A 25,266-nucleotide genomic window follows, 5' to 3' on the forward strand; every position below is an offset into this window, starting at 1 on the left:
TCATATTATAGTACACATGTCATGCCATTAGAGTATAGATTGATATAATGAGAGTTGTATACACTGTACACATGTTATTTTTACATATTTTTTTCAAATTTATATTTTTTAAATTATCTTTTTGTAAATTAAAAAATGAAACCCATACAAATTGTTTATTCAATACTTTATACCAATGAGATAATATAATTTGTGAATTTAATTACAAACCATTTGTGTTTATGGTACATAATAATTAATATAAATGTTATTTTTCAAATTATTTATATTTATTGTATATAGTAATTAGTGATATAGTACATAATAATTAATAATAGAGTACACAAAAGTCAATTCTTACCATCATTACACAATAAGAGGTGAGATATTTCAACCAATCATATTTGAAATAAATAGAAATAATTTTTATTTAAAAATAATAAATTTAATTTGATAATGTTAAAATTTAGATAGATTTTAAATTTTTTTAATCAATGAAAAATTAATAACCAATCAATAAAAAGCCAAATACTTTATATCGGCAGGTATAATAACAATATATCAATGAAAAATTAATAACAAATCAATAAAAAGCCAAATACTTTATATCGGCAGGTATAATAACAATAGATCAACGAATAAATGTATGTGGCTGGTGCAGAATATTATTTGCTTTAAAGTAAAATAACCACAAGTCCGGGAATAAATGTAAATTCGTGTGTCTTTAGGGAGGACAGAAATATACAGAGGTAAATTTGAATGAAAGAGCAAGGAGTAACTTCTGGGTATTGGTAAACATCTTTCTTTTGCACTAAGGACAATATCTGGAGCTTAAGCTGAGTCTGGAGTTTTCCTTTCAGTAGCTGGACGGGTGTCTTGAAGAAGGTGAAACGGAACCCACTCATTTTTGCTGCTGCCTGAGTTATCTCCTACCAGAGTTGATTTTTTGCCACCTGGAGACAAGTTCACACCTGAGTCCTTGAATTCGAAGTGCTGAGTTTGCTGGGAATGCATAAGACCGAGTGCATCAGTTGAACGTGGCCAGATTTATTGCCTATGACCGAATCTCCAGTTCTGAGCTAGCCACGAGTTCTGAAAGTGACAGCAAGGGAGTCGTACACCACTCGACAACTACTTCTGGACCGAGTTTGCTTTCTTGGGGCTGTGTGTTACATCAGAGATAAATTCTGGGCAGATTGCTAGTGTAAAGAAGCCGAGTTTGAAGAGATAGACGGGCTGCAAATTAAGCTAAGCAACCAGGTTCCAATATTTTATCCACCTTGTTTATTTGGCCACTATTAGGAAGCAAACGACCTCTGTACTTCTATTTGTTGACTGTGTATTCAGATTAAAAAGAAAAAGTTTATTTATGGGTGCCACTGCTATATATATCAGCATTCTTATGTACTTTGTTGAACCTCTGCACCGAATTGATTATCTGGCTTCTTCCTCTACATAATTTACCAAATGACAATGCAATGGTAACTGAATCTCCATCTCTAAAGGCTTCTCTCGGTGTAACCACTAGTTCCCAAAACTTACATGCATATCTAACATGTTATTGACTTCTTGTTCCTATCAACATTAGGTCTCCAACTTTTTATGATGTTGAGTGCTCTCTTTTCACCAATAGGGATCTCTGTGGAGTTAAGATAATTGAATCCCTGTTGTCGATGCAATCTGAGTGCAAAATTCTCTGTCTTCAGAATGCCCTTATCTTGAGTGTAACCTGCAATTTTAACTTCTTTACTAATATTCATCAACAAGCATAAAAGTCTCCATTCTAATTGGATTTCAAGTTTGGGTTGCTCGCATTGCCAAAAGCAATTGCTTAAGCAAAGAAGTAGGTGCACTTTGCAACACTATATAACAAAATAAAACAAAGCTCTGTTCTGCAAGCCTTCTTAGATGCTAATACAAAAAGCAAAACGATGGGCTGTTTACTTGAATTTCCAACACTTAGATTTTGTTTGTACAAATCCTCTATGAAGCTCTCTAACTCTGCCATGTAAGCTTAAACTCTATTAATTGCTTTTTTCACCGACTCCACAATTACATTCGCTGACTAACTAATACATTCCTCATGTAACCAACAATTTACAAGAACTTTATTCTAGACAATGCCAGTGTCTCAGCTGGTTTGCTGTGTTAAAAATTTACTACAGCCAAATTAGTGTTGAAATTCTATTGAGATTTCGAGAATCATCTAGAACATCCAAATACTTCAACGTTGAATGTTTGCTTGGTTAATGTAACGGCTGTGTTAATTGTTTGCTTGTTTACTGAAGGCATATTTATAGCTATGCCCATTCCCATAAATATAGCTATGCCCATTCCCATAAATAGTGATATTTGGCTAGTAAAATAACCCATGGAAGTGGGGATGGTAGTGTCCAAGCAGAGGATGAAGTGAAGTATTACATACACCAGCTCATCAGAAAACTAACTCAAACCATCCATTCAATTTGAGCTGAAGATCAATGATTGTCATAGGTTGACTGTTTAGTCTCTTTTAGCTAATTTCCAATTTTGTAATCAACGATTAGAATTTCTCTTATTCCTGCTAAAAGCGTTGGCTTTGTTTATGAGCAGTGTCTTCCTTACTATAATGGAGCACACAGGGGCCGTATGGGGTTGTGTAACTGTTACACAGCTGAGGGAGAATCGACTTGGAAGCAAGGGATCAATTAATCAGTAGGACTAAGTGTAACTGTTGGGGTTCAACATTTTCCTTGAGAATGCTGGGAACGAGGGAGTGAATGGTGTATTAATTAAAACATTGGGAACCCATCAAAAAAAAAAATTGAATCAATTACAATAGGGAGTTGCAAAGGTATAGCAGCATTAATCCACACAACAGTGATAACGATAAATCACTCAAGAATCGATCACAATGAACTTAGATATTTTATTCTAGAAAATCCAAACTAAAAGACCAGTGTTCAATAGTTGCTTAGTGCTCTTGTTCTAACAAATCTCTGTTTACGTTACAACTAATGGCTCTTTGTGCATCCTCTAGTCCTTGGTCAAAAGACCCTTTGAGAGTTGAATTATAGGAAGAAATAGGGAGATACCGAAGAATACACATGAAGTCCGAAGTTTTATGGGGTTAGCCAGATACTATCGATGATTTGTAGAAGGGTTCTCAAAAATTGCAAAGCCTATCACAATCCTCCAACGTAAAGCAGTTAGAAAGAGTGGACCGAGGAATGTCACATTGCATTCTATGGGCTTAAGAAATTGTTAACCAATGCACCAATCTTGCGAGTACCTGACATGGACAAAGACTTTACTATATGTATTGATGCATCCAAGCAAGGATTAGGTGCAGTAGTAATGCAAGATAGAGGAGTAATACCATATGCCTCTAGGAAGTTAAAACCCCATGAAGAAATCTGCACTACGGATGATTTAGAGTTGGCCGCTGTAGTATTAGCTTTAAAGATATGGAGACACTACCTGGTAGGGAGAAACTTTGTGCTCAAAAGTGACCACCGATGTTTGCAACTTTGCAATACTTGTTTACCCAAAGGGACTTGAATGCTAGAATTCTTAAGTAAGTATGCCTTTGGAATTTCATACATTAAAGAGAAGGAGAATGTAGTGGCAGATGCTCTAAATAGAAGACCAAGGATCTTTTCCCTTATACCCATCAAGATAGACTTGAGGGAGCGAGTGCTAGAACATCTCTTGGAAGATAGCTGGTATTTAAAAGTAAGATCTGAGTTTGAGAGTAAAGATCCAAAAGAATCTAAGTTTGAGGGATATGAACTAGAGGATGATGGATTGCTATGATTCCATGGCAGAATGTATCCTAATAGTGGAGATATCCGAAGGACCATTCTTAGGGAGGCCCACAAAACACTATATTGTGCACATCCCAGCGTAAAGAAAATGTATACTGATATAAAGAAACTCTTGCCCTTGGAGCTGACTTTGAAGACCCCTTGAAGGTTGGTGTGTAGATCTATTAAAGAAGCTTTTAGAGCAGGCTTAGTGCAACTTATTAAAGACATCTTGTTAAGAAGCTTTAGCTGATCTTGGAGACATCATTGAAGACCATGATGCACTGAAGCAATCATGAGGTGACTTTGGAGATCTTTGCTTGGGTAATATGAAGAGTAGTGGTGATACCTTCTGAGAAGACAAGGTTGTCATTGATGAAGTAATTTGGAGGAGGCATTGTTGAAAATTGACAAGGTTCGGTGAAGAGGACCTTGGGAGCCGTGAAGTACAACCAAACATACCTTGACAAAGTGAAACTATAGGGTTGGAGCCCTTGGGGTTGGTGCCTCAGATTTGACAAGGTTGGTGTATTGGAAAGTCCAAGTTGGTGCTTGGAAAAAATAAGATTGGTGTCCTTGGAGTTGGTGCTCCTAAACTCAAGGTTGGTGCCTTGTATAAGAAAGGGTTGCGCCCTAGAGGATTGGAGTCCTCAAGAAACCAGATTGGAGTCTGTACTAGAGAAGGGTTGGTGCCCTAGGGGTTGGAGCTTCTAAATGCAAGGTCGGTGCCCTAGAGGTCAGAGCCTCACAAAAGTCCAAATTGGTGCTTGGCAACAGGTTGGAGGCTGGGAGATTGAAGATCGGTGTTTTCATCTAGGGTTTTAGCCCTATATACATTGCACTTGATTTATTGTGAAAAAGAAATTAATAAAAACATTTATTCTTATTGTTCATTTTGTTTTCTAAATATCAATGATCTAACTGGTAAAAGTAACAATTGAAAAGAAATACTGATTCACCCCCCTCTCAGTATTTCCAACAGTTTATTGGGCCATTTATAGTTCTCGAAAAATTTGGACTCGTCGCCTATTACACATTGTTACGTATCAGATCAGGTTGACCTTCAATTAAGAAAAGAAAGTAACGACACCACCCTCCTTGACCTCAATAGCAGTAACACCTGCTTGCAGGTATCAAACGAGGGAACCGTTTTAGTCGAACCATTACGTATACTGGAACGTAGGGTTCAACAACTGAGGAACCGCCCAGTGGACCAAGTTAAGGTCCAATGAGCAGACATCTAGACCATATGTCAAAAATACCTCAACTTGTGTTGATTTTGACGAACTTAAAATCTTATTTTGTATATGACTACTTTATTTTAGTTAGATATTTAAGACTATCATTTTGAACTATTACATGTATAAATGAATTTTTATTTTTGCTGGTATGTGGATACCAATATGAAATATGTTATTTAATTAATATGAAAGTATGTTACATGTTTAACATTGTCAATGCATGATATTAATATGAATTATGAATTATGTTATGGATAAGATATCTATAATTTTAATTTATTCTTGCATATCAACATGATTGATGAGATGGAAATAAAAGAATGACAACACTTGATGTTGATTTGGGGTAGCATTGGATGTGCTCTAGCCACGAAAATTGGTGGAGAGGCTAAAGCATGTGAGATCTCCAATACCCATAAATGGTTTGGGTAGAATCTAATCAGTTTGGGAGATATTAAAATAATTAATATTTTTAATGGAGTTCCTAAGTCTAAGCTTAGGGAAAATAAAATATTAATGTGAAATAACCTGAAATTGGACACTGATGCTCGCCACCATATTGGGTCCCCAAATGTTTAGCGACCCACTAAAAATAACCTGTTCTTGGAATAGTCAAATCCTTCAAAATGGCCCTCAAAATCGGATCAACAATCAGACCACTCTTAAAAAACTGGTGAAATGGCTGCTGCTAAAAATAGAAATTGCTAGAAGTAGCAACTTCTTAGATTTGCCTAGAAATAGAAATTTGTTCATATCTTCCCAAAGGGTGTCCAAATTTATGATCAGATCATGCAAAATATGACATCATAAGATCTCCTTGAACAGAACTTCCTGGGAGTCTTCAACTTCCCATGCTTATTTTGAATACTGCACTGCATCTGTAAGTATGGGGCACCTACTTTGCTGAATTACCTATTCTATATGTACCTCTGACATTTACAATGTTTTTAGTTGGTGAAAATGACTTGTTGTAACTTTGTCCAACCATCCTGTCCTTGAATAATAGAGATGTGACGATGTGCCAAGTTTGAAAGGCTCTCAATATGAATAGACCATCAATGATGCGTCAGTGGACCAACTAACCAATCCACCTTGTAATGCATGTACCAACCATCGATGCCTAATAGTGAACCCTGTAACAATGAGTTCACCTTGAATGTTATGCATGAATATGTACTGTAGATTAACATTTGGATTTATAAGGTCAAATCCAATGTTAACAAAAACCATATTGAATGGTATATTGTTTTTTGTCGACTTTTAGACCCCAAGGTAAGAATAATTGGCTATTTTATAACTGACATGTACGCATTAATGAAAGCAAATGGAGAAAATTTCACTCAATCTATTAGAGGGGATGATTTCCACATTGGTGCATGTAAATAAGTCATAAATACTGTTAACCTTAGTATGGAATAGCCCAAATATAAGATAATAGCTAACATGCCCCTGGGGACCAACATCATACCCAAGAGTGGACATAAAAAATATAATTTTCTGATCTAAAGGCTGCAAATAATTGTAATTAGACAGCTTAATAGCATTATAGAGAAACATGCCCTATGTGTGTGACTTGTAATTCTTGCTATTATTTGAATTTCTTCACACTATCAACAGAATTGAGGATTTGCATGTTTCCCCCTAGAAGTTGATTTGGTAGCTCTTCTCGGATGCTGGGTGACATTTGGCCTTTTTCAATGCTGTTGATAAATGCTTCTTTTGGTGCCGTTAATCCCTGAGGACATAAAATTGATTCTCTGCACAATATTTACAAATAAAACTTACATTTCCCATGTCCACTGTCCTTCTTTCTTTCTGTCTGAGTTATGGTTTTATGCAACCTAGGTTCAATCTCTTTAAATTTGTACTGGAAGCTATTTATCTTTTTCCTGAGGCTATTGCATGTTAGACATTCAATATATTGTCGATTGGATGCATGTAGATTTTGAGATTTTTAGGTCATGCTTGTCTTGAATCAGATTAAAAGCGATGACTTGAAAACAGGAGTTGCTGCAGGACTGGAGCTGCTGAAACGTAACTAAATTATGGACAATAATGCTAGTCCAAGTGAGTTTGGATACCGCATGCCTGCTGAATGGGAGTTCCATTCACAGTGTTGGATGGGTTGGCCTGTAAGTTGGTTTTCACCTTCTTATCCGTATGAGTGATTATGATGTTATGACTTTAAATAATATGCAGAACATTGCTTAGAAGTTAATGGGTTTTTCTTGTGTTTCAAAACTTCTGTAGTGTGACATTAAAGCTTTTAGTTATCCAAATTTATAATTGTCTGTGGCTCAAACATTCTAGAGAATTGAGTCCTTTGAAAACTGAAATAATACTTTATGTTCTTTTCTGTATTGCATAAGGCAAAGACTACTAGCTAGCTTTTAAAAATGTATTAGGCACTTTGGTTACCTTTATATCCAGTGACGTTATGATGCACAGCATTCTGCGCTGAAAAAGAAACTGATGGATTCTGCCTTAAAAGGAAACTACAACAATGCATCAAGAACAGCCTCAATTAGTAACTGGATGTAATAAGATTATCCATACCTAATAAAATTATTTCATTTAGATTATAAAGAGTGTCATTTGTTCTTCCATATATCTACTGTTCAGTTCAAAATATAGATATTTAACACATCTCTATCAACTCTATTATATTCTTTTGAAAAGATTGGAATAAAAGATATTATGGTTGAAAGATGATAGCTTGCCTAAAGATGGTCAGGATGGCTGTCATGGTGAATGACTGACAGTACATTTCAATGGGGCTTCGGGATGTGAATCAGAGGATGTTGCTTTACCTTGCATTATACATTTGCCAACAGGTTTCTGCCTAAAACATTGCAAGTAGTATCACGATAATTTATTTCTGTAAGACATGCTCATCATAATGACAATAGAAAGTCTCCAACCCACTCTTTACATATAAAATGATTCTTTAATGTGTTACTTTTACTGATTGATATAGAAGTATCACAATCCAAGGGGAACATGTAATAGCGGTTATTCATTACGGTTAAATTTTTGAAAAAGTGAGGACAAATTTTAACCACTTTTAAGAATCCTCAGACTTCCTTTAATATGAAAATAATATTTTAACAATTGACAAGTAGAAAGATGAGAAAACCTAAAGGAGGGAAGTCATTTCATTCTCACTGTTACAACAGAATCTAGCACCTTACTGCAAAGCCTCATTAGGTGATTTAGACAAAGTGCAACAATGGGAGTGTCACCATTGTCACCTTAGTAACTACTCCCCTCATTTTAATGAAGGACACAATCCAACACAAGGGAGGCTTCCGGAGTAGATCTTAGGGAACAAATTACTGAATTGAATTAAACCAAGTGCCCCCTAAGGGTTCTATAATGATTTCCACCAATGGATAAAGATAGGAATTTAGGGTTTAAGGTGGATTTAAAAGTAATCTCCAGATTTGAGCTCAAATCTTCTTATGGATCTCCTAGAGTCTTAGGTCAACCAATAGTGGCTCAAGATAGGTTTTCAAACACACACAATGAAGATAATACACTTGGCTATCATCAGCTAGCTTGAAAAGTTAGAAATTGCAGCAATATAATAGTTTATGACAGTAGCGAATTTAGCCCCGAAAATTATGATAATGAAGTGTAAAATGAGGGCCAAGATTGTTGGAAACACTGAAAGGGGGGTGAATCAATATTTCTCTTCAATTAGTTAATTTTAATTTCACAGAGCATTAATTATTATTAGCATTAAATTAAAACATAAATCAACACCATTAAACAAAGCATAACATCCAAGACAGTGCACGAGATTTTTTAGGTGGAAATCCTTCTGGGAGAGAAACCACCGAATGCTTCTTAATATAGGTCTTAAAAAATTTACATCAATTAGGAAGCTCCAACTTCCAAGATTTACAACATCAACTGAAGGAGGCTCCAACCCTCTAGTTTATAGGCTCCGATCTGAAAGATGCTCCAACGCTTTGATTTACCAACTCCAACTGGAAGGACGCTCCAACGCTTTGATTTACCAGCTCCAATTGGAAGGATGCTCCAATGCCCTAGCTTTATCAGCTTCGATTGAAAGGATGGTCCAACACGCTGCACAGGGTCCAACCTGCCCTAACACCACCTTGCCACTTTGAAGTATTCTCGGGCGCCAACCTGAAGGAGACTCCAATCTCTTGCCATGCACCACCCTGCCTCCCTATTCAGCAGGTGGACCACGTTTCACAATTTTCACACTAGATCCACCTATGCTCAAATCAAAATAACTGATATCAAAACAATCTGTTGACTTTGTAGATCTGCAATGCTGGCACAAAGTTGTCAACAACAATAACAACTCTGCTCAAACGATCCAACTCTAGTAACATAAAATCTGTCACGTCCACTGTCACAATCAAATCTGCTTTTGCTCAACATCAATGCCAAACCCTAGGTGAACAACGTCGTAACACCCAACGTTCTCTGCTCAGTAGACCTCAACAACTTTGTCTTCTCTCTGCTCTTCAATGACATTGAGCTGTCAACAATGCTCTCTGCTCATTAAGCTGTCAAATCCTAACAGTAGCATAAACTCTGTCAAGTGCCCTGCCACAATGGCTCTGCTCAAGTGACCTCAGCTCATCATGTATATCAAACCCCCTTTACTTAGTTAAGGCTCTAAGCCTGTACATAGGTGTTCATCACTCCAAACAACTGTAGTCATCATTCAGTATTTGTGGCAGCTTGTAACTCAAATGCTGAAGCATGTCCTTTAATGATGTCAACTACAGTGGACTCAAAAGCCTTTCTGCTAGTGTGTGTTTCAGATAATGAGAATTAGACTCCAACACTATGGATGATGTAACAGTGATATCCTCCACTTCAACTATCAATCTTCAATGCAAGCTTGTCACTGTAGATTAATACTTTTGATATATATGAATAGCCAACCTTTTAAAACTTCATAGCATAGCTTTCAAACCAAAACATAGTATAGATGTACCTCTGTTTGATGATGTCAACAACTTTTACCTCTGCTTCAGATATTTCCTTGAAAAATGTCTCAGAATCTACTGTTCAATTCAATAGGGGCTCAATCATAACAAATGAAGAATTTGCCAGCTCACCTCAGGAAGAATGTGCCACTAACGTCTTCAGTTCATAGGATGATCTTCTAACCAATGAATTTGAGATGACTGCTAATGCAAATATTCTGCTGTGAGATATGCCTTGAAAAGCTTCTTCGTAAACAACCTTACTTTGATCAGTGATGCTCTGTCAAGGAGGGTTGAAGTATATTCCAAATACCTCAGGCAGTTTAGATCAGGCCTCTGAACTAGATCAATGAGGTCTCCTTGATTTCCATGGACTAAACAATGTTGCTCTGAGATCACAGTGAATGACATCACAGTACTTTGCAAAGGTTACCTTAGAATATGAAAGCCAATTTTAAGGTTCAGTCACAACACATCATGACACTAGATCACGGAGAAGGGTTTCAAATAAGCTTCAGTATACCACACGTTTATGCCACAGAGGACTTTAAAAAGGAAGAATATGTCACAGAGATATATATCTGGTGAATGCCTTTGTCACAGCCCATACCAGTGTTGCGAACATCTCGATAACATCCCCTTTTTATCTCAAAATCACGATTTTTTGGCCTTGCTGATGTTTGCCAATTTTTAAAGATATTTTTATGGCATCTTAATTTTGCCGATGTTTGCTGATTTTTTACTGATATTTTCCTGATTTTTACGATGTTTTGGTTTTTCGGACCCTTGCCGATTTTATCCCAATGCCGATGTTCGCAACATTGGTCCATACCACATTTCAGATTTGCTACAGAACTAGTAAACCGGATTCGTCCTAAACCCCCTGCGAATCCCGAATCCGGCGAATCCGACACGATTCGGTCCAGATTCATGTCCAAATCACAGGACACGTCGTGTCTGTTTCGGACACGTTGTGTCCGAGGGCGTGTCGCGATTTTCAGGGGCGTGTCGCGATTTTAGGACACGTGTCTGGTTTCCAGGACTCGCTAAGCCCAGCGCGGGTATGAAAAGGGCGTGTTTGCTCATTAATATTTTCATTTGGTAAGTGATTTGTGCTGTTGCAGCAAGGAGTAGAGCATTTTGGCAGCTTCATAATCAAGTCTAGGCCCTAGTATTGATATGCTATTCATGGTAATGTTAAATTCTTAAAGTAAAAGTGACATTCTCCTTAATCTTCATTTTCATCCTTTTACTTAAATTTTTAACATTACCATGAAATGACTCAGGATGTTTGAGAGTGGTTCTGGCCTCATTGGATTTCATATGGAGAAAGTAGAATTTTAGATTTCATTCAAAATCCAGCAGACTTATCAGTTTTTCAGGATTTTAGGATTCGGGGATTGCAATGTTTCCATTGAATTTTGTCATGTATTAGGGTATGGAACTCGTATTTAATCAAGAGCACCAAACCAAGAGCTTCTGAATATGTCGCTCCCGCTCCCGTTTTCGCTCCCGCTCCCCGCTTTCGCTCCCACTCCCAAGTAACACTGTTCCTGATGATATGGGTCTGGACACCATTGTTGAGTTGGCATTGGCCAACATGGATCTCAATGATCCAGTGCTAGAGCCTGTTAGATTTGATGACTTAGAGGGGTCAGCCTCCATACCAGCAGATGCAAAGGCGACTATGGATACAGGGGAGGAGGAGGATGTAGAGGAGAGCAGTGGGGACCATGATGATGGGGACAGTGATGCTGATTCTGATGCTGATTGATGCCTTGAGGCTTGTATACCTGTAGTTGTTTTATATTTTCTATTTCTATTTGCCATTGGCATTGCACCAACACTACCTATGTAACACATTTTGATTTGATGACTTAATGAGAAAACTACAGTTGTCAGTGTGTTTATCTTACTATCTTGTAGTTGTAAGTTGTCTTTCAGTTATGACTTATGAATCATGATTTAAATTTTTAATAGATTTATCATTTATGTGACCAGTACCACTAACATTTATTTGAATTTTGTATGTACTATGCATGCTAATAGCTATAGATGAAGATCTATGTTTGAAATCAATAAATTTGTATCATTAATTAAAATTTGTGTAAGAAATATGATAATATCTAATTTTAAATATATATATATATATATTTAAATATATTATATATATATATATATATATATATATATATTTTTAATAAAATAATATATAACGTGTCCTAACGTGTCCTGTTCCGGGGGGTCAGCGTGTCCCGAATCCGACACCACGAATCCCGAATCCTACGTGTCTCGAATCCCCGTGTCAGGTGACTTAGCTACAGAATGTTTCAAGTAACCCTTACCTCAGGTTCTGAGTCATAGCTAGACCTCACTGATTGGATAATCCCTCAGATCTGCTACAAATTAGGCTGAAGAAACACGTTGCATTGGGCTGCTTGACATGAAACTCTAAAGGGCTGAAAAAAAAATGTTTCTTTCAGGACCTGCGGCTGAGTGGGAAGATGCCTCAGAGCGATTAATATTAGACCTTGGTACAGTCTGCAACAAACCTCAGACAAACACACAGGAATTCTGAAATACTACTGAAGTTTGGTCTCAGTAAGTTTGCTGAAGAAACCCTTAGATGAACCTCAGATCTGCCTTCAAGAAGGGTTGAAATAGCACAGGTGTCGAGCAAAAAACAGGCCTTAAAAATTAACTACAGAGATGCACAGATCTGCTCGGTTAGGTCTTTGAGATTTGCAACAATATAGCCTTGAATCAACCACAAAAAACCTTCAACAATCTGCAAAGTATCACTGTCATTGATAGGCTTCAGAGAGAAGATGTTTTGCTTTAGAAATATGCCAAAATCTGCCTCCAAGTTGTGCCCTAAGAGGGCCGAAATGTGAATTCAAAGAGGACCGAACATGCATGCTATAAATCTGATCAAGGAGGGCTGAATGTATGTGCACAGATCTGTCATTGAAAGAGGGTCGAATGCCCTTCAAAACCCCAACAATCACCAAAACAAATTAAACATTAAACCCCCAAACAAAATCCTTCAAAATTCGGCCGGTAGTGCTTGAAACTCCACAAGAATTGCTTTTGAATGAGTGCATACAGTCTCTGGTTAGGGCTTTGTCAAATCCTTGTAAAAGGCACAAACCCGAGCTTCAGATTGAACTCGGATTAGTCTGTAAAGGAGGCCGAATGCAAAGACAAACAGACGTAGCTCAATAACGTTCAAAAGTCCTCAGATTTACCCTTCAAGAGAGGCCAAAATGCCTCAGGAAATCACATAAATCCTCACCAAAAACCATAACCCAAACAAAGATAAATAACCCAATCAGACTTCAAAATTTTGACCTCCTCTTTAAGATTTTCATGACTATTCCAGGTCAAAGATCTCAGAGAATGAACACAAGTTGATGTACGCATTTGAGGAGAGTTCAAGCCCTTTTTATAATGGTGAAAGAGGCTTCTAGGAGCCGACTTGAAAGAAAGGAGGGAAGTCAACTTGGAGGGAAAGCAATTTAATTTGGAATTTCAAATTTTAATTTTAAGCCAAAAGGACCCCAAACAACTTTGGGACCAATATTAATTTATGTTAATTTTGGCAGCTAGGAAGAAATTACCTAGACCTTGATTTCAAAATATTATTAAATTTGAATTTATTAGTGATCTTCAAGTTGGCTCAAATTTTTGGGGGAAATCTTTTATTGAAATTCAAATTTAAAATTGAAATATTTCCCTCCTAGCTTATAAGGTTGGCTTCTCATTATCATAGAGGCACGTATAAATAAATGTCTCTCCCCTATTGTTATAATAATATAATCATCTAATTGGGTAATTTTTCTTAAGGTTCGACATCTCTTTGAGGTTTTGGTAATCCTCACATACATCTATGGTCTCGCATCCCTGATTGGACTCGCTCTTGATGACTCAGAACCCTCGCTCATGTTCAGGATAACAGTCTCGCTTCTCTGTGGTGACAGTCTCTCACGATTGTATCACATCTCTCCCTCACGCTATAGTCATTGCACCTTTGTTCTAAGCACACCTCTGTTCTAGGTGGGTATATATGAATGGCATCGTCTACAACATCGTATGGTATCGTTGCTCTTTGTATATGTCTGCTCCAAATCTGTGGGACTGTCTGTTCCCATTATTTTGCTATATCTGTAGACAGTGTCAACTCGTCTTATCAAGCTTTCGTTATCTCTAAAAAGATGTCAAGAACTCTTTGTGGCTCTCACTATCTCTATATTTGTTCAGTTGCGATGAATTTTATCTTTGATATATGGTGCAGATGCTATGTTTCTCCATGCTATGATGGACGGTACAAACCATGTCTCTCTGAGTTGTGGTGGTTCTTAATGCTGCAATGTATGGTATGGCATGTCTCTGCATCAATGAGTTTGGACTCAATTCATTTCATATGGTCTTCGCTTTGATTTGTATGGTCTTGACTTTCACACAGTTATATCAAGGCATCTCTGCAATATAATTATCATATGAAGTTACATGTACAAGTATGTATGGTTCCTCTGCGGTCTTTGGCATCTTAGTATCACAGTTATATATGGCGTCTCAGATCAGTTGTATGGATAGCAGCGTTGGCATTACATCTGTTGACATCACAATTACATTATGTGTATGGCTCTATTGGTATCATAGTTCAACAATATATGTATTGTTGATTTAGGGTAGCATCGGATGTGCTCTAGCCATGCAAATTGGTGGATAGGTTAAAGCACATGAGATTTCCAAGACCTAGAAATGGTTTGGGCAGATTCTACCCGGTTAAGGAGATATTAAAATAATTAATATTTTTAATGGAGTTCCTAAGTCTAAACTTATGAAAAATAAAATATTAATGGGTATTAATATAAAACTGGGTTAGAAGGTTCTAAAGGACATGGATCAAGCCAAATCTAATCTTAGCTGTTGATTAGAGATGTAATCTCGGCCGTTGAAGGACCAACAGGAAAAGTATAAGAGGAGGCTTGAGGGTTAGTTGGAGAATACACCAGAGTGATCAGTCATTCGATTTTCTAGAGCGGGGTTTGCTAAGAGAAATCAAATTAGTGATCAGTTTGCAGCGAGGGGTAGTGAGTATGAGGTAGAGAGGCAGAGATAGTGTCAGAAGACCAGCGCAGAGGCAGAGAGGCAGACGCAGAGCCAGAGGGAGCCACGCAGAGGCTAGCAGGGACTGCGCAGAGGCCAAAAGGGCCTGCGTCATCCACGCAGAGGCTGCAGGAGTGACGCAGAGGGTCAAAGAGGCTGTGCAGAGCCTTAGAACGCTGACGCAGAGGCCAAGAGGGTTGACGCTGAGCTTCAGATTGTGCTGGAGAGGGTTTCGTGGGGCAGATTTTCCGAATATCTGCTTCCGAATAAAGAGGTGTAATTGCTAGATTATTTTCTTTGTCGAGTGAGTTAGTTTGGCACCCATTTGTACTCAGAAAGATTGCATAATAATATAACCCTCAGAATTGTTGCACCGGTTTTCCCAAGTTGGGTTTTTCCGGGGATGATTGTCCAAAAGTAACGGTGTCACTTGTGTGTTTGTCTATTTCTTTCAGCTGTTGATCTGTAGATGGCTGAGACTGTATTGTGTTTATTTCAATGTTTATATGGTTAAACAACTTGTTAGTAATTAAATAAGTAGGCAAAATAAACCAGAGAATACAGATAAAATTTCTAACGAGTGATACTTATAAATTTCAAAATGTTATCAGAGCATTGCAGATCATAGAAGTGTTGAAGCCACCACCTGAATCAAAGAATTTGTAGCAGAAACAACTGTCCTAAGACAGAAGCTGTTCCTAGCAAAAAGCAGCAGAGAAGGGTTGATGCAGAGGGTCTGCATTATCAGTCCGAGCCAGAGAGAGGCTAGCGCAGAGGCTAAGGAGGAAAGAAGAGGCTCATGAAGAGCCACGCAGAGACCAGGAGGGTTGACGTAGCTGGCTAGTGGAGCAATTCAGCCAGTGCCAGGATTGTGCAGAGCCTAGAGGCTCAGTTCTTCAGTTGCTGGGGCATAGGAAGCTGTGGGCAGATTGCGAGGAGTGAAGCTAGTGGGGTGCTGTTGCTGTCGAGACAGAACAATACCTAACGGGGCAAAACCAAGGTAGAGGGAGTCACTACCTGGGTGGATTTCTAGCCAAGAAATCTAGATCAGTGTTGCAGGTGCATAAGAGATCGGAGAGGTGTGATTCGACGGTTGGCAGACTAATTTCCAGGAGTGAAATCGAGACTCAGAGGGAGTCTAGCAGAGAACTTCCAGGAGGGAAGTAGAGACTTAGAGGGAGTTGAAGAGAGAACTTCCAGGAGGGAAGTAGAGACACAGAGGAGTCGAAAGGAAGAGCAGAGAGATGGCCATGAATGGACTGAGGGATCAGGACAGGCTGGATGGGGCGTCCAACTTTGTCATCTGGAAGGCCAGGATCCTGTCCGTTCTAGATAGACATCGCATCAAGGCCTTCGCCTAGAGAATTGTGGCTTTTCCAGTTGACCTAGCTGAAAATGAAAGGTATGAGGATGTGATGGCCAAGGTGAAATGCATAATCCTTGATGGGGTCAAGGATCATGTGGTCCAACATATTGCTGAGAAGGAGACGACAAAGGAAATGTGGGACACCTTGAAGACATTGTATCAACACACTTTTGTGCAGAGGAAGATGTTACTGGAGAATCATCTGTGGTCATACCAGATGCAGAAGGGGGAGCAGATAGATCACTTCCTTGACATGTTGAAGTAGATCCGGGACCAACTGACTTCCATAGGGGCCACGCCAGATCAGGAGTTGATGGTGAGGACCGCTCCAAACGCAGTCTCCAAGGAGTGGGAGACATTCGTCCAGAGTATTTTGGGCAAACGAATCTTCCAGATTGGGAAGAATTGTGGGTGACTCTTCGCCAAGAAGAGATCAGACGGTTGACCAAGACGGGAAGTAGCAGCAAAGGAGCCCGGGTCAAGATAGAGGAGGAAGAGGATGCAGCTTTGCATCTGCGGAGAAGTAGGAGAAGAGGAAGAAAAAGGACCTCTCCAAGATAAAGTGCTTCAACTGTGGGGAACTAGGACATTATGCGAACTAGTGTTTGAGGAAGAAGAATAAGGGAGAGGCGTCTGACTCCAAGGCAACGCCAGCGAAGGCGGAAAAGGAGGTAGAGGAGGATGACGATTGTGCCATGAGTGTTCATGTACCTCTAGAGAAGAGGTGGGGAGACATCGAGCTGTAGTCAGGAAGACTACAGGCGATGAGGGGCAGGATCCTTGAGGTACCCAAACTCTTGGATTATACTTGGCTATGGGAGCCCTGAAGTGAGAGTAGCGGGATGGCAGATGTCGGTAGAAACGAATGCGGATGAAGCGACAAAAAGTGTTAGAAGTGTAGAAGTCCCATGTAGCGCAGAGGGGGTTGCAGCAGTGCGAGAGGCACATAGGTGGTTGCAGCAGTGCTGGAAGGCACAGAGGTGTTTGCAACAGTGCGAGAGGCACAAAGTTGTTGTAGCAACGCAGAGGCAGCAGAGGGAGCACAAGATAGCAATAGAGAAAGCTTCAACATCAGGAGGGTTTCTATCCTGACAAGGATGTTAGTAGTTGGGTAGATCAGTTACCATCGTCTCAGTAACTGAGTTGCAATGCAGCAATAGCAGTGGTAGTGCTATGAGCAGCACGATGCAACATGATGAGAGAGGGCTGTAGTGCATATGCAGTGTTGGGAGGAAGGACCAACAGCAACACGGATGCAGAGGGAGCTGCCGTACAAATGTAGCAGTGGCAGTGGTAGAGCCATGGGCAACAGTACAGGATGCAGCAGTGTAGAGGATGTTGGGAAGGAAGGCCAAGCATCAACACAAGTATAGGTGTCGGATGATTAGGGTGATGCTCAGTGGTGGAGCATTACTAGAGCACATTCCTCGCTAAGAGGGGGTGTTGATTTAGGGTAGCATCGGATGTGCTCTAGCCATGAAAATTGGTGGAGAGGCTAAAGCACATGAGATCTCCAAGACCTAGAAACGGTTTGGGCAGATTCTACCTGGTTAAGGAGATACTAAAATAATTATAATTTTTAATGGAGTTCCTAAGTCCAAACTTAGGAAAAATAAAATATTAGTGGGTATTAATATAAAACTGGGTTAGAAGGCTCTAAAGGACATGGATCAAGCCAAATCTAATCTTAGCCGTTGATTAGAGATGTAATCTCGGTCGTTGAAGGACCAACAGGAAAAGTATAAGAGGAGGCTTGAGCGTCAGTTGGAGAATACACCAGAGTGATCAGTCAACTGATTTTCTAGAGCGGGGTTTGCTAAGAGAGATCGAATCAGTGATCAGTTTGCAGTGAGGGGCAGTGAGTATGTGGCAGAGAGGCAGAGATAGTGTCGGAAGACCAACGCAGAGGCAGAGAGGTAGACGCAGAGCCAGAGGGAGCCACGCAGAGGCTAGCAGGGGATGCGTAGAGGGCAGAAGGCTTGCGTCATCCACGCAAAGGCTGCAGGAGTGACACGGAGGGTCAGAGAGGTTGCGCAGAGCCTCAGAAGGCTGACACAGAGGCCAGGAGGGCTGACGCTGAGCTTCAGATTGTGCTGGAGAGGGTTTTGTGGGGCAAACTTTCCGAATATCTGCTTCCGAATAGAGAGGTATTACTGTCAGATTATTTTCTCTGTCGGGTGAGCCAGTTTGGCACCCAGTTGTACTCAGAAAGACTGCATAATAATATAACCCTCAGAATTGTTGCACCGGTTTTCCCAAGTTGGGTTTTTCTGGGGACGATTGTCCAAAGGACCAAAAATAATGGTGTCACTTGTGTGTTTATATATTTCTTTCAACTGTTGATCTGTAGATGGTTGAGACTGTATCGTGTTTATTTCAATGTTTATATGGTTAAAAAACTTGTTAGTAATTAAACAAGTAGGTGAAATAAACTAGAAAATACAGATAAAATTTCTAACGGGTAATACTTAGAAATTTCAACATGTATGGCTCCATTGGCATCACAATTCAAGTATATATATGGTATTGTTCAGTCTAGAAGCAGTAATGGTGTTTATACGTTGCAACCCTAATATTATAATGAAAATGTAGTGAAGCAATATTCTCGATAAGACTTGTTCACAAATGTAGTTGTGAACAAGTCATGTGTAGGCCCTGAGCAACCTAATGATGACGATATTTGTACTTACATTTGTGAACAAGTCATGTATAGGCCTTGAGCAGCCTAATGATGACGATATTTGTACTTAGTACCTCTCCATTGAACTTTCAATGACAATCTAATAGAAGAAGAAGAATTTGGATGGGTTTTCCCCCTTGTGGGGTTTTGCCCTGGTCTCTGACCAAATCTCGGTCTCCTTTGTGCTTGCTTTTCTTCTTGTAATCTTTTATGTTCTCTTGATATGATGCCATTTTTCTTTCTATATAATTGCTAATGATGCTTAAATGTTATGGGGTGAATGTAATCTGGAATGATGAAATGCAATTATCTAAAGCAAAGAACAATGCAGCCCTTAGAAAATTGAACATGGTATTAGAGTCAGGCTGAAGAAAAACTATTGAGATCCCCTTGTAAGGACACCTGTGAAAGGATGACAGAGACCTAAAAGAATGCTAGGGTTTGAAGGAAACCCTAGGAACCCTTGTTATAATAAGAGGAATTAGGGTTTGGAATAAACCCTTGGAAGAAGTATGGCGTGGATATGATGAAGAATTGGAGTCTTGAAACCCTAGCATGATCAATGAAAAGTTGTATAAGCATTTTTGATAGATTCAGTGTAACTCTAGATTCAATCTAGAGAGACAACATGTTTTAATTCGCTATTGGCCATTGAGTCTTCTCCTCCTTTGACAATATTTGTGATATATGGTACCTCGTGATTAAAATGGAAAGGACTTGGAACAGGGATTCTACGAATGATTGCATCTCTTCTAAAGACCTTTGTTGACAGGTTCAAGATGGAGCTAATCTCTTCCTTCAACTCTTGTTAAAGATGAGTATCTTCCAGACCTATTTCTTTATGACTCTGCTCTTTTTTAGGTTTATCATTTTGATTGTTGTTCCTGCATGAATACTTGACTAGTTGTATACTTCTAACTTCTTGATGAAGATGTGATAAGCAAATCCTTCTTGAGGATCATATGGATACTAAAAGATGCAATAAATGAGAGCCAGTGCAAGAATAAAGCTGGTACAGGAAAGAGGAAGCTAGAGCAAGATCCTGATGTTAATCTATTGCAAGATGACAATGTGTGTACTACAAAGTTATTTGAATATTACAAGATATGTATAATGATGTTTCGATTTAGCAATATCGAGATGGCAAGTTTAGGCCATGAAGGATGACAAGTATATCTCCTTTAATCTCAATTTACATTCCTATGTATATCAGTCACATACATATGTGGGTGAATTTGATTGATGACAAATATGATATAATAGGACATATGACTTTGTGATATGTTGATTTAACACTATTGATAATACTTATCATAAATATGGTTACTCTGATGGTAAAAATGTGATATTTTGTATCTTCTAACCATCTCTATGATTGATTTTTGATAAGCATTTGATAAGGTGTAGTGATGATGACTTGTCCTGACAATGATATATATGGAAGCCTGATATATGACAATCTTGTATGATTTAATGTGAATATGCCTTGAAGGAACAATGATTTTGATGATGATTAAAGAAGCTTTCCATTCAGAGGGAGAAAACCTTGATGAAATCCCAGTATATATTATTATTCAGTGTTGATAATATCGGTATCGGCAAAATATCAGCGAGGGTCCAGAAAACATCTTATCGACAATATCGGCAGGCATAATTTTTTTTTTTTTGGTTCAGATTTCTAAACATAGCTGATATTTTCTCGTCGATATATTGTTTTGCCGAAAATATCGCGATATTTTCGAATAACGTCGATATATCGCCGATATTATCAACACTGTTATTATTTAAATAATATTGAGGCCACCTCAGAGGTCATGAAGTGGATGAATAGAAGATCCATGGTTGTAGTTTGTAGCAAGTCCTCTGGACCTGAAATAATGAACATCTGATGTTGTTAATTAATTTTGTGAACTAACAGTTCTTTGCCGACAGGGTTTGTTTATCTCAAACAATTTCAGGATCCACTTCCCGTAAAGAAGTATTTTTGGTATGTTCGCTGACATTGATGGATTATTGTTGTTAGATTTGATGGATCCTTGTGTTGCTATTATATATATGTCGCTGGATAGAGGCATCTTCATGGACAAAGAAAAATTCTTATGGTTGTTGCCTCTCTGTGTGAGAGGGAGTAAGGATGGATAAGGTATTCCTTTCTTTATGTCATGTATTTTCTCTAACATAATATTGGATTTGATGTCTCGTATAAATAGGAAAACAAAGGATTGCTACTTTAAGTTCTGCATAAGGTAGCATGATTCTTCAGTGATCTGTTTAAGCTGATACTGAGCCTCATCATATACATTGGGTTGCTGCAAAGAATCTTCAGAGATATCTTCATAGTCATTTCAACCTTGGACTGAGGTATACTACTAGGAATTTGAGGCTACCTGGATATTCTGATGCGGACTAGGCTAGCAGTGTAGTAGAGAGAAAAAGCGCATATGGATGTTGTTTCTCTTTGGGGTCTGCTTCAACCTCTTGGATGAACCAGAAACAAAAGTTTGTTATTCTAAGCACCACAGAGGCTAAAAGCCTGAATATATTGCAGCTAGTATGACCTGTTGTGACGCCGTTTGGTTACTGAAGCTCTTCAGTGAGCTATTTGAGCACGTTCTGGATACCACCATCATTTATTGCGATAATCAGAGTGGCATTCGTCTCTCAGAGAATCTCGTGTTCCATGATCGATCCAAACATATTGGTATCAGGTACCACTTTATTCGAGATATGGTACAACTGGGAGCAATAAGGCTCATCGCATCAGGATGGATGAGCAGGTTGCTGACATCCTCACAAAGCCTTTGGGAAAGGCCAAGTTCTTAACCTGACGAGAGAGACTTGGAGTCGTGGAAAGACCCTCCCATGAGGGTCTCGCTTGAGTTGGACATTGAGCTCTGGGAGCTCCTAGGGGCCTGGGGTACTTCTTGGAGCTACATGAGCACATGGTGAGTGGTTCACCTTCCCTTGTGGCGTAATACCCCAACTTGATTAAGCATAGGGTGAGTGGTTCACCTTCCCCTGTTGAGGGCACTATTTGAGCATATGGTGAGTGGTTCACCTTCCCCTATGGTTGATGACATATGCATAAGATGAGTGGTTCACCTTCTCCTATTACATATGAGCAAGATAGTGGTTCACCTTCTCCTTCGGATGCCCCAGCATACATCCTTTCCTTGCAGTCTGGGATGCTTGGGAAGTACCTCTTATTTGTCCAATGAGTTAGGAAAAGTGGTTAGGGACCATAGCACTATAGATGAACGCATCATGTGCTACCATACTCCATATGACTAGGATGCATGATGTTCAAAAACTTGATCACTAAGGATCAAGCCTGGTAGGGGTTCTACTCTTGGACATGAGGACTTGCCTCTATCATTCTTGGTGAGGGTGGCAGGGTCTTGTGAGTCACCCTCTTTCGATCCTCAGTGTGTGATCTTTGCCCTTGTGGTAAGTTGATCTTTCCTATTGGATAGAGGGTTGAGCTAGGCTCCCCGATGTGGTTCCAGGTTGAGTAGGGCTCCCTGATGTTGTTCTTGATTGAGCTAAGCTCTCCGATGTTGTTGTGGGTTGAGCTAGGCTCCCTTGTGATGTTAGATTCTTCTTCTTCTTTAGATTCGAGATTGTTCAACAAATGGAGATTAGCCAAGACAAGATATGCCCTAATGATCGATACTGAATTACCATATTAATTATTGGATATAGGGTGGAAGTCGGATGCTCCTCTATGCTGATAAATAAGTTGAGTTCCTCTATGATGGTTCTTCTTCTTCAACTAGTGATAGAGTTATGTTGAGATATGATGGATGTCTTTGATATGTCTTCAAGACTAGTAGGGTTTGGAGGGCTGATCTCCCCTACCTTTGGTTATGGATTCCTCTTCTTTCACAAGATGATATGAAGAGATATGTTCACTTGAGATACGACATGATGCAATTGTGGCGATATATCCTAGACGAGGCTTCTGATGCTGATGGGAATTCCTCCCAAGCTGAGAGGGAGTGTTAATTTTGGCAGCTAGGAAGAAATTCCCTAGACCTTACTTGATTCTGAAATATTATTAAATTTGAATTTATTATTGATCTTCAAGTTGGCTCAAATTATTGGGGGGAAATATTTTATTGAAATTCAAATTTAAAATTGAAATATTTCCCTCCAAGCTTCTAAGGTCGACTTCTCATTATTGTAGAGACAAGTATAAATAAATGTCTCCCCCTATTGTTATAATCATCGAATTGGGTAATTTTTCTTAAGGTTTGACATCTCTTTGAGGTTCTGGTAACCCTCGGATACGACTATGGTCTCGCATCCTTGATTGGACTTGCTCTTGATGACTTAGAACCCTCTCTTATGTTTAGGATAACTGTCTCGCTTCTCTATTGGTATGATAGTCTCTCACGATTGTATCACATCTCTCCCTCATGCTACAGTCATTGCACCTCTCTTCTAAGTGCACCTTTGTTCTAGATGAGTATATATGAATGGCATCTTCTACAACATCGCATGGTATCGTTGCTCTCTGTATATGTTTGTGCTCCAGATCTGTGGGACTGTCCATTCCCATTATTTTGCTATCTTTGAAGACAATGTCAACTCGTCTTATCAAGCTTTCGTTATCTTTGTAAAAGATGTCAAGAACTCTTTGTGGCCCTCACTATCTCTATCTTTGTTTTGGTGACATGGTGTGGATTCTATCAGTCGTGATGAATTTTATCCTTGATATATGGTGCAAATTCTATCAGTCGTGATGAATTTTATCTTTGATATATGGAGCAGATGCTATGTCTCTCCATGCCGCAATGGATGGTACAGACCACGTCTCTTTGAGTTGCGGTGGTTCTTAACGCTGTGATGTATGGCATGGCACGTCTCTACATCAACGAGTTTCGACTCAATTAATTTCATATGTTCTTGACTTTGATTCATATGGTCTTGACTATCACACAATTATATTAAGGCATCTCTGCAATATAATTATCGTATGAAGTTACCTGTACAAGTATGTATGGTTCCTCTGCGGTCTTTGGCATCTTAGTATCACATTATAGATATAGCATCACAGTTATATATGGCGTCTCAGATTAGTTGTATGGATAGCAACATTGGCATTACATTCGTTGACATTGCAATTACAGTATGGATCTATTGGTATCATAGTTCAACATTATATGTATGGCTCTATTGGCATCACAGTTCAAGTATATATATATGGTATTGTTTAGTCTAGAAGCAGTGATGGTGTTTATCTGTTGCAGCCCTAATATCAGAATGATAGGGTAGTGAAGCAGTATTCTCTATAAGACTTGTTCACACATGTAGTTGTGAACAAGTCATGTATAGGCCCTGAGCAGCCTAATGATGATGATATTTGTACTTAGTAACTCTCTGTTGAACTTTCAATGACAATCTAATAGAAGAAGAAGAATTTGGATGGGTTCCCCCCCTCCCTTGTGGGGTTTTGCCTTGGTCTCTGACCAAATCTTAGTGTCCTCTTTGTGCATGCTTCTCTTCTTGTAATCTTTTATGTTCTGCTGCTATGATGTCATTGGTTTTTCTATATAATTGCTAATGATGCTTAAATGTTATGGGGTGAATGTAATTTGAAATGATGAAATGCAATTATCTAAAGCAAAGAACAATGCGGGCCCTAGAAAATTTAATAATTCATCTTGATGAAATTTCCCTTTTGACTTTGACTAGTAAAGGATAAGCCCTTTCTAATTTAGGGCTTCTTGGCCATCCAATGGGGTTCTAACCTTTAAGCAAGCATATCTCCTCAACCGTGAGGAATTAGGAAATATACCACATACCATCGGAATCGACATGACAAGGAGAATTGTAGCATCTCCTTAAGGGCTTCTTGACCATCAAATGGGGTTCTAACATTTAAGCAAGCATATCTCCTCAACCGTGAGGAATTAGGAAACATACCACATACCATCAGAATCAACATGACCAGGAGAATCAGATGGCAACGATCCTTAGTCCAAACACAATGACCTTTCCATCCAAAATTCTCATCAATTGTGGGGCAATATGATTGGGCATGTGGGCTTCCAAGACATCTTGACCATTGGAGCTTCAAGCTATCCAGACGAATATTAAGTGCATTCAAGGGTCAACATTGGCATCA

General features: G+C 39.0%; 1 protein-coding gene across 3 annotated transcripts in view; it reads left to right on the forward strand.

The window, feature by feature from the left end:
• The first annotated feature begins 665 nt into the window (after positions 1 to 665).
• Positions 666 to 25,266, forward strand: part of LOC149240775 (agmatine deiminase-like) — a 227,341-nt gene continuing 202,740 nt past the window's right edge. Inside the window, exons 1-2 of one of the 3 annotated variants that reach the window (XM_089373816.1) lie at positions 666 to 1,239; positions 6,985 to 7,137. In XM_089373816.1, coding sequence (XP_089229942.1) covers positions 7,051 to 7,137 — 87 coding nt within the window. In that variant the 5' untranslated portion in view covers positions 666 to 1,239; positions 6,985 to 7,050. The remainder of the gene's footprint in view (positions 1,240 to 6,984; positions 7,138 to 25,266) is intronic. The other 2 variants (XM_089373814.1, XM_089373817.1) reach the window with 2 other exon arrangements.

The sequence above is a fragment of the Pinus tabuliformis genome, chromosome 8 (assembly GCF_031772625.1).
Source record: "Pinus tabuliformis cultivar Carrire ecotype Pingquan chromosome 8, CPIR1, whole genome shotgun sequence".
NCBI classification, from domain to species: Eukaryota; Viridiplantae; Streptophyta; class Pinopsida; order Pinales; family Pinaceae; genus Pinus; species Pinus tabuliformis.